Here is an 18,054-nt window from a genome sequence, read left to right on the forward strand (position 1 = left end):
AGTGACAAAGATGGTTCATTTGCTTCGACATATATCATCTAAAGGTAAAGCTGACTTATTAATATCTTACTTTCCTCTCTTCTTGCAATGATGGTCTTCATAAACCAAGAACATCAATTCCTACACCTAACACATTCCAATCAATGTCTCCCATTGCTATCTGACAGAATGACATCAGCAGAATCCTGAACAATCTTGAGCCTAAGACATATGTGATTCTTCACTTATTCTTCAAGTCTCTATTATGTCCCTTTTTTTTAAAAATATGAGGTAATTTGTACAAAGTTATCTACCTTTGGACAAATTCCATGGAAAGGTTTGCAGAAACTTAAGTGGTCACTCTTGACATTTCTACAGCTTCCAATCATGTATGGCATAAAAGTCACCTAAGAAAGCTTCCATCTTGTCTTGCATTTATTTTCTGCAATTATGTAGCCAGTTTTCTGTCTGACAGCTCATGCTGTGTGATGGTATATGATTCTGTCTTTCAACTTCTCAATTAATTTTGGAATTCCCTAAGGTTCTGTTCTTGTGCATTAATGACCTTCTAGCATTCAATGGAAAACAAATCTAAGGCTGAAGGTACATTAATTCCACATTCTGCTTTGACAAATCCTACTCTGCACAAATGACTTCAAAATCTGAAATATCCACTACTACAATTACTTTAAATGCTGATCTCCATTAATTCTGTACTGGGGACAGTTACAATATTCCTCGACCCAGTTCTTTCTAGCCTGTCACAAAAAAAAAAAAAAAAAGTGTGCTTCATCCATGCTCACCTCCAGCAACACTCAGATTTCCAAACAAGATTAGATATCTTTGCTGGGGATAACCTCGACTTCTAAACTTTCTTGGCATAAGTATATCATGAAAGAAAACATGGCAGTGTCATGTTTTCTTTTTTGTTTCTGGCATTACTTTTCTTCCAAACAGCTTCTAACTCTGTACAAATCACAAATCTACCACACTATGGACTACTGTTTTCATATCTGGGGTGATATCCATGTGAAAACAATAGTCCACAATCTCCTCCACCTCCTCCCCAAACCTCACTAAAACTCCTCAACCAGTGCTCCATAAAACATTGAAGTTATGTGAGCACTATCCATGCATTCTACAAAATGTTCTAAAAATTAGCATGCATTTATATTTTGAACATAAAAATAAAATATATTCAATACATTTTATACTAAAAACAAATTCTTGCGATGTTATTAATTTGAATTATCTTGTTCTAGCCGTGGAGACATTTGCACTCACACACATGCTTGCACACAGTGTTCAGCCAATTTTTCACTGAATCCCAATTTAAAAACATTGTCCTAGACATTATCCAAAAGAGGGCAGTTGGGTTAATTAATAATCCCCCCTCTCTCTCTCATTTCTATAGTTTTTGCCATGGTCACTCCTGTTCTGAATTAACATCTGTATTTCCATCTCCTTCAAAATTATACCAAACACATGTATCAACAAGTCATTTGCTGTTCAGCCCAAACTCTAAGCATTAACTTTTCCCCATTTATCCCTTCTCTGTCAGTTCACTGCAGCAACTTTCCTTTATTCCACATATTTATTGAAAATTACATTCTACAGAAATTAAGTCCAACATCAATGAGACAAGTATCTTCTGGTTTCTCAACTTTCACCCCACACAGAGTACTAGATTACTACAGGTTCCAATACTATTTGTAATTTGGGATTCAAAATAAACTTGTTCTCCCTAACTCAAAAATTGCTCTGAACCTTTTCACCTTTATTTTCTGAACTTTTTGAGTTTAAAAGGTTAACAAAATTAGAAAATTATAGGGAAGACATATATTATAAGCATACATTTCTTTTTATTTTATTTCTTGCAATAAACAAGGGCTATTCAAAATAAAATGAGCATAAATTAAAATAATAAAGATTTATTTATTTACCAAGCATGTGCAAATGCACAGTACCATAGCCTACTGCCTACACATATGATTGTAGTTAGTGATATTTAGTCATTTTTACTGAATTATGGCCGACTTACATGAAGAACAACAGCAAACTGTTCAAAAGAAAATAAAAATAAATAAATAAATATATATATTGCTGCAGTCATTAAGATGATAGTACTAAACTGTCCAAAACATCAATTTTAAGTCTTTAGTTATGAAGGTTGAATGCATTATCCAATGAGCTCACTGAAATCCTATGAAAAAACTCTACATCTACATTAAGCTTCTTCATTTTTAGAATGATGTATTATGATAAGCTGTATTTTCTGGGCATTCTTAAAACCCATACCTGACTGAGCAACCCAAACAGTGAATATCATGACATTGTTATATAGCAGGGGTGGGCAACTTAATTTGTGATGTGATCTACTTTTTTTGTTCAAAATGTGCCACGATCTACGATCTCAAGAATTTCATTGTACATGGTTAAAAAAGTTAATCAACATATTGGAAAATGTTGTTTATAAATTTTAAAATTAAATACAATTCAGAATTCTTATTTTAAATTAACATATTTAAATTTATGTGAAGTTTGTGTGTTCATGTCATTTGCTAAGCTTTCAAAATCGGAAATATACTGTGATAAGGCCAACCGTAAAGAATCTTCTGTATGCAAATCCGTAAGAGTAGAGCCATTCTTTGTCTTTTTTTTTTTTTTTTTTTTTTTTTTTCAAATACAAAAAGGCCAATTCACACAGATATGTGGAACCAAAACAGGAATTTAAAAGTTCACTGCATTTTTTTATATTTTGGTACTTTTCTCGGCAAACACATTTCCAAAAGTCTTTTTCTCATGATCTGGCTTTTAGGAAGATGCAATGTAATAATTTCATTTTCAAGTAATATTTTCTCCACGTTAAAAATCTCAGTGATTTTTTTCTGCAATTAAATGGATAAGAAATATATTGAACAATGTCTTCAATTGTTTCAAAGTCATTCACAACTTTCTCAATTTTAGAAACATATTTCTCACTATTACATTCAAAAACAGGATATTTTTGCAAATGAACTTGCATATTTGAAAAATGATAGAATTTTTTTTCTTTGAGATCCTTAGCCATTGCCAAAAATTGATATTTATATGCAGAAATATTACTAATCATGCCACCCACATTTTTATTTTTCCTTGTAATTCAGATCACATAATTTACTGGAAAAATCTGCCAAAAAAGCCAGAACACACAACCAGTCTGTGTGTTCTGGGGAGATGATTATCAGCAACTGATAATCATCTCCACTTTGATCAACAAAATTTTTTTTAATTTCATTCAGCAAATTTTGAAATTTCTGTAGAAATTTACTCCGACTCAGCCACCTCACATCTGTGTGTAATATCAGATCTAGTTCATTTTCATTGAGTTGCATTCTGAAAATTCTCCTTTGAAGAGATTGTCCTCTGATGGAATTCACGATTTTGAAAGCTATGTCCATAACATTTAGTATTTAATCTTTTGGTGGATGATACAGTGGTAACTCAAAAAATCTGAGAATTCACATCCTTTTAGCACAATGCAATGAATCCATTAAGATGCCCCGTATTCGCTTTGACTCTATCTGTTGTTATTGATACGAACTTAAATAGTGGTAATTTAATTTTTTCAATAAAATTTTTAAATGGGTTAAATATATCAAGACCTCTAGTTCTTTCTTTTAATGAAACCATACCCAGCAGTTCTTCTCTAGTGGCAGAATCATCGAAAACCATACGAAGAAAAACGAGCAATATCACCGACGTCTGTAGATTCATCCAGTTGTAAAGAAAAGGACAAACCACTAGCAATATGAGCACGCAATTGTTCGCTCACATTTTTACTCATTTTTTCGATGCTTCGCATCACAGTATTTCGAGATTGCAGATCTTCAAGAGCACTTTTAATTTCATTTTTGTTCTTAAAATTTTCAAAAAGAGAATATTATTTCTAAAAATGCATCTTTGATGATTGACCATCAGAAAATGGTTTGCATTTTTTTGCAAGAAGATGACTCACTTTAAATGATGCTACAGTTACTGCTTTAGATTTTAAATTAGGTGTCATGAAGAAATTTTGTTGCGTGAATAATCTGGATTTAAGTTATTTTAATTAATTTTTTCTAAGGTCACTATTAGAAAAAATACACAGTACGTTGAAGTGCCTTTCTAAATTTCCTTTTTTGAGTCTAGCCACGGAAGCATTGCAAATCAATCAACATTTTTCTTATATCATTACAAAAAAGTATTCTAGTTCCCACTCTTGATGAAAATGATACGGTTTACTCTTTTTTGTAGTATTCATTTTAAATCAAGGGATATTAACATATAAGTACAGTCCAGTTATTAATATTAAGTAAGCAAAATAAGAATTCGACATACACACTATGCTCTCCACAACATAACTGCGTGAATTTTCACTAGACCACAGAGTAGTATTCTGTGCACTAGACAAGCCTAGCTGCTGAGTGGCGACAAGAGTAGTCACGTGATTCAATGGATTTGTAATAAGCGTATGCAGTGGGGCGCATAATAATAAAAACATCTAGATTTTGACTAATATATTTTTTATATATGTTTAAAATTTGTCGTGATTGACCGAAATTAAAGCTGCGATTGATTTGTTGGCCACCCCTGTTATACAGGATCTCTATTTGTTATTATAGAATCCAATAAAGATTGGAAATGCATCACTCCAGCAATTCACATTCACCAGTATTACATTAGGCTTGTAAAACTCTACAATAAAAATCAAAGCCGTGCAGCCAATCACTAACAGATAGATTTATGGCTGTTCCTACAAATATTTTGCCTTAGCTTTCACTGCTTGTAGAGATGACTGATAGAATCCACCCTTTCTGGAGACTATTGATATTTCTCAATAGTATTCTTGAGCTATGAGATTACATCTTGCCTGTTGCATCAACCTTATTTTTTCAGCCTTTCCTGCCAGTTATAGCTGTATTTGGAAAGTTTAGAAAGGATTATAGTAGCAATGATAAATTGCTTACAATAAAAACTCTGAAACTCCAAATAGCTGCCCCCTACAGAGAGCACAATTGATCAGACCTACTTCACTTATGTTAAAAAGATATCTGTACACTTTTCATATTTATTACTTCTCTCATTTAAGTTATGAAATACTGTTTATAAATGTTAGTAAAGTCTACCCACTGTAATGTACAGTGGTTAGATTACACAGTTTTCATAATACATCATGAAAAACTGGAACTGTTAAATTGCTCATTACTAACCTGATTCTTTTCCTACTCCAATCTGACTTCCAAAACCACTAATGGAATTATGTGCTGCTAATACATGAATAGCCAAATAATCATAGCCGGTAAAGGACAGTCTATAACCATCATCTAGTAAAAAAAGAAATAAAATATAAATATAATAAAACACTAAAGCATGCAATCAAATTTTTAAATTTATTCAGATATTGGCACACTGAATAAAAGAACACGACACACACACACACACACACTGAAGAAATGGGCTTAATTTAGATGATTATAGCTAGAATATCATGTATATAGAATGATTCATGATGTTGCCCTAACCTTGAGCACTCATTCCTGGGAAATTTTGAGGGGAAAAAACAACAAAAAACATAGGTCTGATTCTCAAAAATTATTATAGAGTTATCATTACCTGCATGTTAAAAATAATAATAGGCAAACAATTAGGTAATAAATGTTGAAACAGGCCAGCCTTGGCCTCAAATATGCATTCTGGCTCATTTGTGAAATGAGTGTGTAGTTTGCATCTGTTCATGAAGATTTTCTTTTATACAACTTGCACTATCCACAATGCATCTAATGTTTTCTCTTTTTCTGGTATAACAGATTTTTTATGCATTCCCCACAGATAAAAATCTAAGGTGTTGAAGTCTGGAGGTCTTGACTGCTAATTTTGTAGACCACCATGATCAATCTCTCAACCAGGAATGCACTGATTGTGATGCTCTTTCAACAACATGTTCTTAACAAAATTATCATGACATAATATTCAAACCATTTTTGAGCTTCAAATACCCACAACTCTATAACTAATAAGATTCACAAGTCAGTCAAATTGGCTCATTTGTAAGGGCTATTATGCCTTCCTCAGTTTCATCCAGACAATTACATGACAACTTTCAATGAAAATGACCTAAGGAACGAGTCTCTGATGTTAAAACATGTTCTGTCGAAAACAGATGGCACATTTCACTGGCATTTTTCTCCTACACATGCAAACTAAGATCTCTATTTTTAGTGAGATTATGCACAAGAGAGAGAGAGATCGAGAGAGAGAGATCAGTTTACTGTGCAGTGCTGAAACTTTTCAGCATAACATTTCACACATATAGCAGGTTTTCGAAAGCATCATTACAATGCAGTGTAATTGATGGAGAGTGTAATGCACCCTCTATCAACACAAGATGTGGCAAAAGAATTCAGTATGATATGTTTGCTACATTCCTGAATTTATGCTCCAATCCAGTGCTTAAACCCCCCCCCCATGGTATGCAAATGCACAGTGTATCACTTTAAAAAAAAAAAAAGAAAAAAAAGAATAATGATAATGCAATCAAAGAAAACATAATAAAAAAAAAGATATGGAATCATAGTGAAACAGCCCTTATATTTCATGATCAAGTTCTCCAATGAAATATTCAAATTTTCTCCAGAAATATCCCTGCAAGTAAACTATGACTGTCCTTTATTGGCGTTGTGATTATGATAAATTGTGAAACCTTAATGTCTACAAGGAGATATGCCATCTCAGACTTTTTTGGAGTTTTCCTTTTCTTCTAATCACTCTGTGTACATATAGGTGAATTATAATTTATTTATTTAAATTTTCAAGCCTCATTTCCTCTTTTGTAAGTGTTGGAAAATATATCATATGTATTCCTGAAAGAGGACCACTCTTTTAAAAAATTGAATAAATAAACATCATAATTAGTAATAATCTTATTCAACTTGTGTGCAATTTGAAATTACACATTTAGATTGCATTAAATTTGAACTTCTATATTAATGCACATTTTTAAACAATAGAAACAAAAATTAACTTGCAATATAAGTACAGGATATGTATATACACTGTGCTGCAACTTTATTAGGTACACCTACCTAGTAGCGTGCTGAGCCTCATTTAGCCTTCAAAACAGCCCAAATTTGTCTAGGCATGGATTGAACAAGATACTGAAAACGATGTGCAGGAATGGAGTACCATGTAGACATGAGTGTATCATGCAGTTCCTTGAGATTTACCAGTGTAAGCCTGCAGCGAACAGCCCTTTCCAGCTCATCCCCAAGATGTTAAACAGGATTGAGATCCGTGGACTGAGCGGGCCACTGCGAAAAAGAAAAGTGTTCCTGGAATCATTCAATAGTGATTCGGGCTTTGTGCACCGGCACATTATCCTGCTGGAAGTAACCATCTGACTGAGGATAAACTGTCAACATGAACGGATGCACTTGGTCAGCAACAATATTTAAATACGATGTGGCATTCATACGTGAATCTATGGGTATCAATGGACCCAACATGTGCCAAAAAACATTCCCCACACCATAACACTGACCCCACCGCCTTGCACAATAGTTGTCAGACATGACGGGTCCAAGGATTCATGATGTTTTTGCCAAATTCTGAGCCTTCCATCAACATGATAAACGAGGAACTTTGACTTGTCAGAACAAGCAACTGTTTTCCAATCCTTGAAAGTCCAGTGCTGGTATTGCTGTGCCCACAGGAGGTGTGCTCTCTTGTTCTTCATTGATAACAAAGGTACGTGATGTGGCCGTCGGCTGTTGTAGCCCACTCACAACAAAATGCGACTAGTGGTCTGTTGCGATATTTTGTTCTGTGCACCAAGGTTGTATTCTAACGTGATGTGCGACATTGTGTCCTGTACAATTCTAGCCATCCTTCTCTGACCTCTCTCATCAACAAGTGATTTTTTTCCACAGGAGTGCTGTTGAGAGGATCTTTTCTGTTCGCTGCACCATTCTCGATAAACCCTTGAAACCAGTGTGTGAAAAGTTCAGAACTGCTGTTTCAGAGATGCTTTGTCCAGCACGTCTTGCACCTACTACCATGCCACGTTCTAACTCCATTAGATCACTCCTTTTCCCCATTCTTGCTGCGGTTTGTACACTTAACAGATACTGGAAAGGTTGTTCTGCTGCATTTATGTCCACAACTGTGGTCATGTGACTTGCAACGTTGTGGGACAACCATTTGTGTGCACAGCGGGGGTGTACCTAATAAAGCGGCAGCACAGCATGTGTGTATATTGTGTGTATATATATATAAAAAGACTAGATTTTTAAGTCTAAAGTTTAAAGTAGCACAATATAACATGGAAACAGCGGGAATGTAAGTATTTAGTTATAGTATAAAAGTTTTTTTTTTTTTTTTTTGTACTTTGTTGTGACCTCCAGGGTTTCCCCTATACGGCGCTGTAGTTTCTGAAGGCACTAGGCCAAGGCCGGCAACTGTGTGTGTTATGCACTGTATGTGTGTTTTGTTATGTTGGGTGTTGAGTGTCTGCGTCTGGCATTTCACAGCCAGGGGGAATGGAACACCTGGTCCCCTGACTCCCATCCCAAGCCACATGGAGGCAGCCAGGTTCCACAACCAGGTAGAGACTCTTATTGAGATTTGAAGAGAACTTGAAATATCAAAGATTGAATGAATGGAGAAAGGGAAATAGAAGGAGAAGTGCGGGAAAGGGAAGGGAAGGAAAGAGGGCAGACAGTGGGGGTAGGAGGAGGAGACATCCCCTGAGAAAAATAAGCAGCAGCAGAGTGACTAATAAACAACAGTCTTGTCGCCACAACCTATAGACTATTTACATCACAATTTGGGCACGATCACCGCTTGGAAATCACCCAAAATTTTATCTTATATATACAGCAATCATGAAAAAAAAAAAAAAAAAAAACACTCATATTGTCTTATAACTAAAAGACAAACCAATCACTGGCACAACAAAACAGAGGCCAGCCCAGAGCAAATCCAAATAAACATCCTTCCAACCAGATATGAACCACACTGGAATGGTCAGCACTATATGTAACTAAAACAGCAATTTCAACACATTGTACTTAAACATCAAAATTAAATAACTCATCTGAAACAGATAGCTTAACAAAAAAAAAAAAAAAAAAAAAAAAATTCTTTTCTATGGCTACATACCAAATCTTTCAAATTTTGCACTCATTTACATCTTAACTTCAATTCAAGAATAACTATATATAATAAAATTACCGTATTTCCCCATGTATAAGACTCACCCTTTTTCAAAAAATTTGGGATCTAAAAACTGGGTGCGTCTTATACAGTGGTTGTAGATTTTTTTTACTTGCATTACCCACTTTTTTGCGCTTGTTGTGTTTGCGCTCATTGTTTCGCACTTGTTACTGGTATATTAGGTTATGTTTTGCCACGTTCTGCCCAGAAATGGCTCAGAAAAGATTTCCGTACAGTGCTGAATTCAAGTTAAAAGTGATACAGTTTGCAAAAGTGAATGGAAATCATGCTGCTGAACGTAAGTTTGGTCCTCCAACCGAGAAGACAATCCAAGACTGGCTACGGGAAGAAGAAACCCTACTGAAAATGACACGGCAGAAGAAGGCCATGAGAGGCAAGTCAGCAAAATGGCCTGATTTGGAGAGGGAATTGAAGATATGGATTGAAGAGTAAAGGGCAATTGGAATTCCTGTGTCCACTTGCATATTTGCATTATTTAAAATTTACAAAGATTGTTCAGCATGAGGCAAGAAGAATTGCCGATGAAAAAGAAGTTACTGGCTTCAAAGGAGGACACAATTGGTGCTTCAGGTTCATGAAATGGAATGGACTAAGCATGCATACATGCACCAGACTTTCCCAAAAGATGCCTGAAAGCTATGAGCAGAAGGTCCTTGAATTTCATAGTTTTGTCATTCAATGTCGGAAGACACATCAGTTTGAGTTGGGACAGATTGCAAATATGGACGAAGTCCCCCTTCAATTTGATGTCCCAGGTAACAGAACTGTTGATAAGAAGGGGGTGAAAACTGTAACTGTGAAGACAAGTGGACATGAAAAGAGCCATTATACAGTTGTTCTAGCTTGTTGTGCCAACGGAACCAAGGTGCCTCCCTATGCTGATTTTCAAACGCAAAACAATGCCAAAAGAAGACATTCCTCGAGGAGTGATTGTCCACGTTCACGACAAGGGTTGGATGGATAAGGATGGGATGAAGATCTGGTTTGAGAAAGTTTGGAGCAGGAGACCAGGTGGGCTCCTGCTCCAAACTTTCTCAAACAAAAAAGGGCACACATAACAAAAAACACAAAGAAGATTGCTGGAGAGCAAAAAAACAAAACTTGCAGTCATACCTGGAGGCTTGATATCCCAGCTCCAACCACTTGATGTCAGCATTAACAAACCCTTCAAAGCTGCCATGAGAGACGAATAGAACCAATGGATGAAGTCTTCTGGGGACAATTTGACACCAGCAGGAAGAGTGAAGAAACCAACTATAGGAGAAGTTTTTATCTGGGTGAAAAGATCCTGGGATAATATCAAGATTGAGATCGTTGTCAAGTCATTTAAGAAGTGTGGCATTTCAAATGTCATAGATGGAACTGAGGACGAGGCAATATATGAAGACAGTGATTTGTCATCAGCCATAGATGAGGACAAGCTAATGGATGGGAGTTTTGACAGTGATGAGAGTTGTAGGAATTTTATGATGAATAAAATTTGAGTTCAATAACTTTATGTAATACATTTTTTTTCAAATTTCAGGCCCCAAAATTAAAGTGCGTCTTATACATGGGAGCATCTTATAGATGGGGAAATACGGTACAATACTGCATTTGGATGTAGAACCATCATGTAATCTTGGTCTAGATCCATCTTAAACACAGTACCAACATAATTCCCTTACCATTAAACTCCTTGACACAACAGTAACATATAAATTATACGTATACATCAAAGTTAAATAGTACATCTGAATTAAGGAGCTTAGCCAAAAATACTTCTTTTGTATGGCTAAATACCAATTATTTAAAATTTACACTCATTTACATCTTAACTTCAATTAAAGAATAACTATATACAAAATTACACTTTTGCATTTGAATGCATAACCAAAATGTAACCTTGGTCTATATCCAACATCTACTGCCAACTTTACACAGATCACTACAATACCAACACAATTCCCTTACCATTAAACTCCTTGACACAACAGCAACACACATAATACTTATACATCAAAGTTAAATAGCTCACCTGAATTAGAATTTAGCCAAAAATTGTTTTTGTGTATGGCTAAATACTAATTAATTAAAATTTGCACTCCTTTACATTTTAGCTTCAATTAAAGAATAACTATATACAAAATTACACTTTTGCATTTGGATGTAGAACCATTATGTAACCTTGGTCTATATGCAACATCTACTGTCAACTTAACACAAACTCACCACAATACCAACACAATTTATTTACCCTTAAACTCCTTGACACAACAGCATCATGACTGTACTAACTTCATTCGCAAATTACCATACAAAATTACCTCTTTGCTGACATGGTAACTTCCTATAGGCAACCCGACAGCTGTGCTATTATATAGTCAGTCTTTCAAGAACTTCAAGTAACCACAAATTGTATGTGTGAAATTAAGACAATCATTTCAATATTTCCCAGTACTAATCAGTTCTATCGGTTAACCTATATCAAGGCAACCCAAATATGTTCACTCATACTTTGTCTTCAAACCAAATCAAAACCATTAACAAAACTATCAGTTCATTATGTCTATCTTTAATCCTAAGTAAAATAACCTAATTCCAGCCTGATCGACAAGGAACAGAGCTTCAAAAGTTCAGTTAGAATAAGAAAACTCATACCCATTCCAGAACAAGGTGAAAGCCAAAACCACACTAAATTAATAAACTCTAGTGATTTATTTATTTAATTTATTTTTTTTTTGTTAGTTGTTTGCACATCGGCTTCTGTGGCCATAATGCACCTCCCAAAATTTTTGCATTTTACTCTGATCCAAGCCCGAGGGGGGATTTGAACCCGCGACTTTTGGGTTGCTGGGCAGGCACTTCACCCAACTGGCTAGCCTGGTCGGCTAGTGATTTCTACCCAGTATAAAAGTTATATGACAGATGTACCTAAGTGCACAAGGCAGCAACAAAGGATACAAGAGTATATAAGCAAAGTTAGAATAATTAAGTAAAAGAACTGGCAGATGGAAATGTAAAAAAGCTCAGGAAGGACAGAGAAACAGAGAAGTATTAGGGATGGTAGACAGAGAAAATCTAAGTGAGATTTTAAATTATAAGAAATTAAAGGCGAATTAGAAAGTCAATTAGATGGATGAAGTTGAAAAGGAAAAGTAAAAAAGTAAATGATTATTATAGATAATTATAGTAAAATAGCATGTACCACAGCATGGGGAGGGGGAATTTTTGATTAAAAAGTGAATCTAAAGATGCGAGAAAGTAATGAAGAATAATGCAATAAAATATGATACAAAATGTGATACAATAATTGATACAAAAACCAGGTATTTCTTCGGGGGACTATACCTGGTCATGTAACAATAAACTGCATTTCTATGCCTACATAATCTTATGGATGAAAACATATCAAATCTGAAGGAAAGGTAGGTTGGTAAATTAGTACAGGCTTTATTAGTGATATGACAAACAAGTTGAACTGAAAATGAAGTAAAAGTATGCATTCTATGAGTATTCTGTGATTGTAAGAATCATCATCATCATCTATTTTCAATCCACTGCAGGATCAAGGCCTCTCCAGCAACTTTCCAGTTCCTTCTCTTTTGTGCAATGGCCATCCATTTACTACCCAAAAACTCACGAATTTCATCTATCCATCTCCGCCGTTGTCTACCAGGTTTTCTTCTAGCTCCTCTTGGGTACCATTCTGTTATTTTCTTAGTCCATCTGTCATTGTGTCTTCAAGCTGTGTCCTGCCCAAGACCATTTTAGTTCTTTAGTTTTGATAAGAATGTCCTTTACTTGAGTTTGTTGCCTAATCCATGTGTTTCTCTTCTTATCTAACAGTCTGATTCCCAATATAATTCATTCCATTCTTCGCTGAGTAGTTTTCAGCTTCTCTTCCATTCTTTAGGTGAGTGCCCAAGTTTCACTTCCATAAGTCATGGTGGGGAGTATACATTGGTTCATTATTTTACGTTTCAGACAAACTGGGATATTACTCCTAAGTATGTGACATATATATTTCCTGAATACTATCCATCCAAAATTTATTCTTCTCTTGACTTCCAGCCATTTATCATTATTACAACTAATAACTTGTCCCAGATAAGTATATGACTCCACCTTTTCAATTATTGCTCCTTCAATCATTATGTCACAGCTTCTGTTGGAATGAGCAGCAGCCTGGAAAATAAGATGCAGGATATTTCAGAGACTGCTGGGAATCATTGGGGTGCAAGTAAACACATGGGTTGTGTTAGGGTAGCTAAGAAAAAGAACAGGTGCATGTATACTTGCATGTACACCAATGCTAGGAGTTTAATAAATAAATTTGATGAATTTGAGGTATTGCTCAAAACATCAAAGGCAGATATTGTTGGGATTTCAGAGACGTGGTGTCACACAGATATAAGGAATGCAGAACTGGAATTTGGGGAGTACAATGTCTACAGAAGGGATAGACAGGATAGGAAGGGAGGAGGGGTTATACTATTAGTTAAGAAATACATAAAATCCAAGGAAGTGAAGCCAGTCGACATCGCTGGACAGTGCAGTGTCGAGTCAGTTTGGTGTGACATAAGCATTGGGAGATCAAAATTGAGAGTAGGAGTGTGCTATAGGCCTAATGACTCTGATGAGTATAATAAGAAACTCTACAGGGAAATAGTGTGGGCCAGTAAATCAGAGAGTCTTATAATGGGGGATTTTAATTTCCCAGATAGTGACTGGAATTTGGGGGCTGGTCACTCACATACTAGCAAGGATTTTTTGTGGATTTATTGGATGATTGTTTTCTACATCAGCATGTTCGGGAGGCAACTAGAGGGAGTAATATTCTTGATTTGATTATCAGTAGTGATTCTTCATGCATTAAGAATCTGATCTGCAGATAAATGAACCACTAGGTGGCAGTGATCACAGTGTGCTGAAGTGGGATTTACTCAAAGAGGTAACTACCATTAGGGGTAAAGGGAAGGGTTATTGCTTCCATAAAGGCGACTACGATGGACTGAGACAGTATTTAAATTCTATACAGTGGGACCAACTGATGATGTTACCAACAGCAAATTCAAAATGGGAAGCATTCAAAGAACTTATCTTGGAAGCTACTAGGCTTTACATACCAACTAAGAAATATTGTTCAAGGTTTAGGCCTAAATAGATGTCAGATGAACTAATGAGACATATGGCAAAGAAGAAAAATGCATGGGATACATACAAATTAACACGTGACACAGAAGCCTATGATAGATACAAGTTGATCTGTAACCAAGTTACAAAGGAGGTTAGGCAGGCGAAGGCAGATTACGAGAAATCTTTGGCAAGGGATGCAAAGAAAAACAGCAAAGGGTTCTTTACTTACGTAAACTCCAGAAGGAAGGGGATGAATCAGATTGGTCCACTTGATATCGATGGGTCAACTGTTGATGATCCTGCTCAGGTAGCTAACAAACTAAATGAATATTTTGCTTCGACATTCACACATGAGGAGTTATTCAGCGATTGGAATGCCAGAGGTGTATTCAACTCTGGCAGTAAGCTACAGAATCTTGTAATAACTGAGAGTAAAGTGGAGGAGAAATTGTTGAAGATAAAGACAAGAAAGGCACCTGGGGTGGATGGGATCTATCCAGTTATATTAAAGGAGGCAGCAAAGGAAGTAAGCAAACCCTTAACCATAATTATGAGAACTTCCTTGGACTCAGGGGAGGTACCCATGGACTGGAGATGTGCAAATGTGACCCCAATTCACAAAGGAGGATCAAAGGCTGACACAAGTAATTATAGACCTGTGAGTTTAACTTCTGTTCCCAGAAAATTAATGGAGGCACTGGTTAAAGAAGAACTGCAGGATCATCTAGACAAGACTTCAGTTATAGCTCGGACACAGCATGGTTTTGTTCAGGGGAAGTCTTGCCTGACCAATTTGATTGGATACTATGATGCAGTCACAAAAGAACTGGATGCAGGGAATAACTTTAATTTTATATACAGTACTTGGATCTTAGAAAGGCTTTTGATACTGTTGCACATGGAAGACTGCTGCACAAATTGGAGCAGTGTGGCATTGGAGGCAAATTGCTCCTATGGATAAAGGGGTGGTTGAGGGGGAGAAGACAGAGTGGTAATCAATGGACACTGCTCATCGTGGACTAATGTTATTGGTGGAGTTCCTCAGGGTTCAGTGTTGGGTCCATTATTGTTTTCTGTATTTATAAATGATATTGATGATGGTATATCAAGCTTAATGTCCAAGTTTGCAGATGATACAAAGGTTGGCAGGGTTGTCAAGGACACTACTGACACTATGCTGCTGCAACAGGATCTGGAAAGGTTGAGCAGATGGGCTGAGAGGTGGCAAATGAAGTTTAACATTGACAAATGTAAAGTACTATATATTGGAAACAGCAACCCCAGAGCAACGTATCAACTCTGTGGTACTACACTGACAGTAGTAGAGAATGAAAGGGACCTGGGGGTGGTTGTGCAGGCAGATATGAAGTTCTCTGAGCAGTGCAGATGGGCTGCAAGAGTAGCTCATGGTGCATTGTTAATGATATATAGGAATTTTTCCAGCAGGGATAAGGAGGTGGTTATTCCCTTGTATAAGGCAATGGTCAGGCCATATCTAGAGTACTGTGTACAGGTCTGGAGGCCTCATTTCAAGAAGGCTGTAGAGCTGCTGGAACGAGTACAGAGAAGGGCAACAAGATTAGTGAATGGAACAAAGGGGTGCTCTTACGAAGAAAGGCTTAAGTTTTGCAAATTACAGTGTCTGGAGACTAGGCACCAGCGAGGTGATCTGATAGAGGTGTATAAAGCCTTGAATGGTTTGAGCATGCTCAATGCTGATGGGATTCTTCCTCTTGTTCAGAATAATCACCTGAGAGGGTATCAATTCAAATTGAGGAAAGACAGATGTTGGATAGACGTGAGGAAATTTGCCTTTAGCCAGCGGGTGGTTGGTTGGTGGAACAGACTTCCATCCCTTGTCGTGGAATTTGATAGCCTAAATAAGTTTAAGGCTCAGCTGGACAGGTATTTCGAATGAACAGAGGGGTGAAGTGGAAGTGGTTATTTTTTATTTATTTATTATTTTTTTTTTTTTGGCTGATGCTGCATAAGCTTGCTTTCTTGCATCAAATACCTCTACTAATGCTCCTTTCTGTGGCATACTAGTTCATCATTACTTTTGTTTTAGCCATATTCATCTTTAGTCCAAAATCCTTACTAACTGTGCATAACTGATTAAGATTTTCCTTTAATACTTTGGGATCGCGGCTTATGACCACAATGCCATCTGCAAATTGTAAATGGTTTAGGTGACTCCTCTCTGCGACCAGTCTAATCATCTGAAAGGTTCCTCGAGGGCAGCAGTAAACAACTTCAGAGATATTGTGTCTCCTTGTCGAACTCCTTTCTCAATTTTAAATTTGCTACTATCTTTGTGTAGTCTAATAAAGGAGGTAGCATTCCCATATATTTTCTTCAAAATCATAATATATGGGGTATCTATGCCTTGTCTTTCCAGTGCCCGAAACATTGCCTTATGTTGTTGTTGTTGTTATTTGGTTTTTAGGAGCATTAGCAACTAAGGCCATATTGCTCCGGAATATGCGGTGGTCATTCCCTGACCTTTCCACATCCTCCGTATTTGGTGGTGACGGGCTCGAATCCCAGTCTAATCAAGAAGCGTGTGCTACGCACTGCTGCTCCTTCCCACCTGGCTACGGAGGTGCCTTTGCCTTATGTTGTATGGAGTCAAATGCCTTTTCATAATCCACAAATGCCAGGTATAATGGTGTTTTATATTCATTTGTTTTCTCCATTAACTGTGATACTACGTAAAGATGATCCATAGTTGAGAATCCTCTCCTAAAGCCAGCTTGCTTTTTCGGTTGATTCTCATCAAGTATTTTTTCTAATCTGTTAGTAATGACCCTTGTGAATAATTTGTAAATGTGGGATAACAAGCTAATTGGTCTATAATTTCCAATTTCTGATTTATCTCCTTTCTTATTCAGCAAAACTATGATTGCATTATTCCACTCCTTAGGCGTCACACCTTTTCTAATGCATTTTGTGAAGAGTCTTGCCAGTTTTTGTGTTATGTGTCTTCCTCCCAATTTTAACAACTCTACAGTAACTTCATCTTACCCCGGGGCTTTCTGATTCTTCATTTTCTTCAACACATGTTCTACCTCATCAGGAAGAATATTGGGTATGTCGTATGTGTTACTAATTTGCGATCCATCTTTCCCACTGCTGGCATCATTCCCTCGCTCCTTGTATAATTCTCTATAGTAGTCTTCTGCTATTTGAATTATGCCTTCTCTGCTATTTATAAGTACACCATCACTATTCTTCAGTTACAGTATCATTTGTCTTTCTGTATTACTGCTCATGGCTGCTGATTTAAGTCCTTTGTTTTCCCTTAATGCTTGTTCTTATTAATGATTGTAAGAATAGAAAAGGGAAAAATGGTTAAACTATAAATAAAAACGTATAAGTATGGAGAACCTTAAGTAATTAAAGGCATATGGTACCGGAAAAGGAGTTTTCGTAAGTAAAGAAGTCTTTGTTTTTCTTTGCATCCTTTGCCAAAGAATTCTTATAAGCTGCCTTTGCTTGTCTAACCTCCTTTGTTGCTCGATTACAGACTAGTTTATACCTACCATAACCTTCTGTGCAGTCTGATAATTTGTATGCATCCCATACACTTATTCTCTGCCATGAGTCTCGTCAGTTCATCTGACATCCATTAGGCCTAAACCTCGAATGTTATTTCTTAGTTGGTGTGAAAATCCTAGTAGCTTCCAAGATTAATTCCTTGAATGC

At 36.4% G+C, this 18,054-nt stretch overlaps 1 protein-coding gene across 1 annotated transcript in view; it reads right to left on the reverse strand.

Annotated features, from left to right (window-relative positions):
* Window positions 1-18,054, reverse strand: part of RIOK2 (RIO kinase 2) — a 149,165-nt gene that overhangs the window by 75,760 nt on the left and 55,351 nt on the right. The window contains exon 3 of the mRNA XM_090368538.1: window positions 5,211-5,324. Coding sequence (XP_090224664.1) covers window positions 5,211-5,324 — 114 coding nt within the window. The remainder of the gene's footprint in view (window positions 1-5,210; window positions 5,325-18,054) is intronic.

This window comes from Mastigoproctus giganteus, chromosome 2 (assembly GCF_048544385.1).
Source record: "Mastigoproctus giganteus isolate SK-2022 chromosome 2, ASM4854438v1, whole genome shotgun sequence".
Taxonomy (NCBI): domain Eukaryota; kingdom Metazoa; phylum Arthropoda; class Arachnida; order Uropygi; family Thelyphonidae; genus Mastigoproctus; species Mastigoproctus giganteus.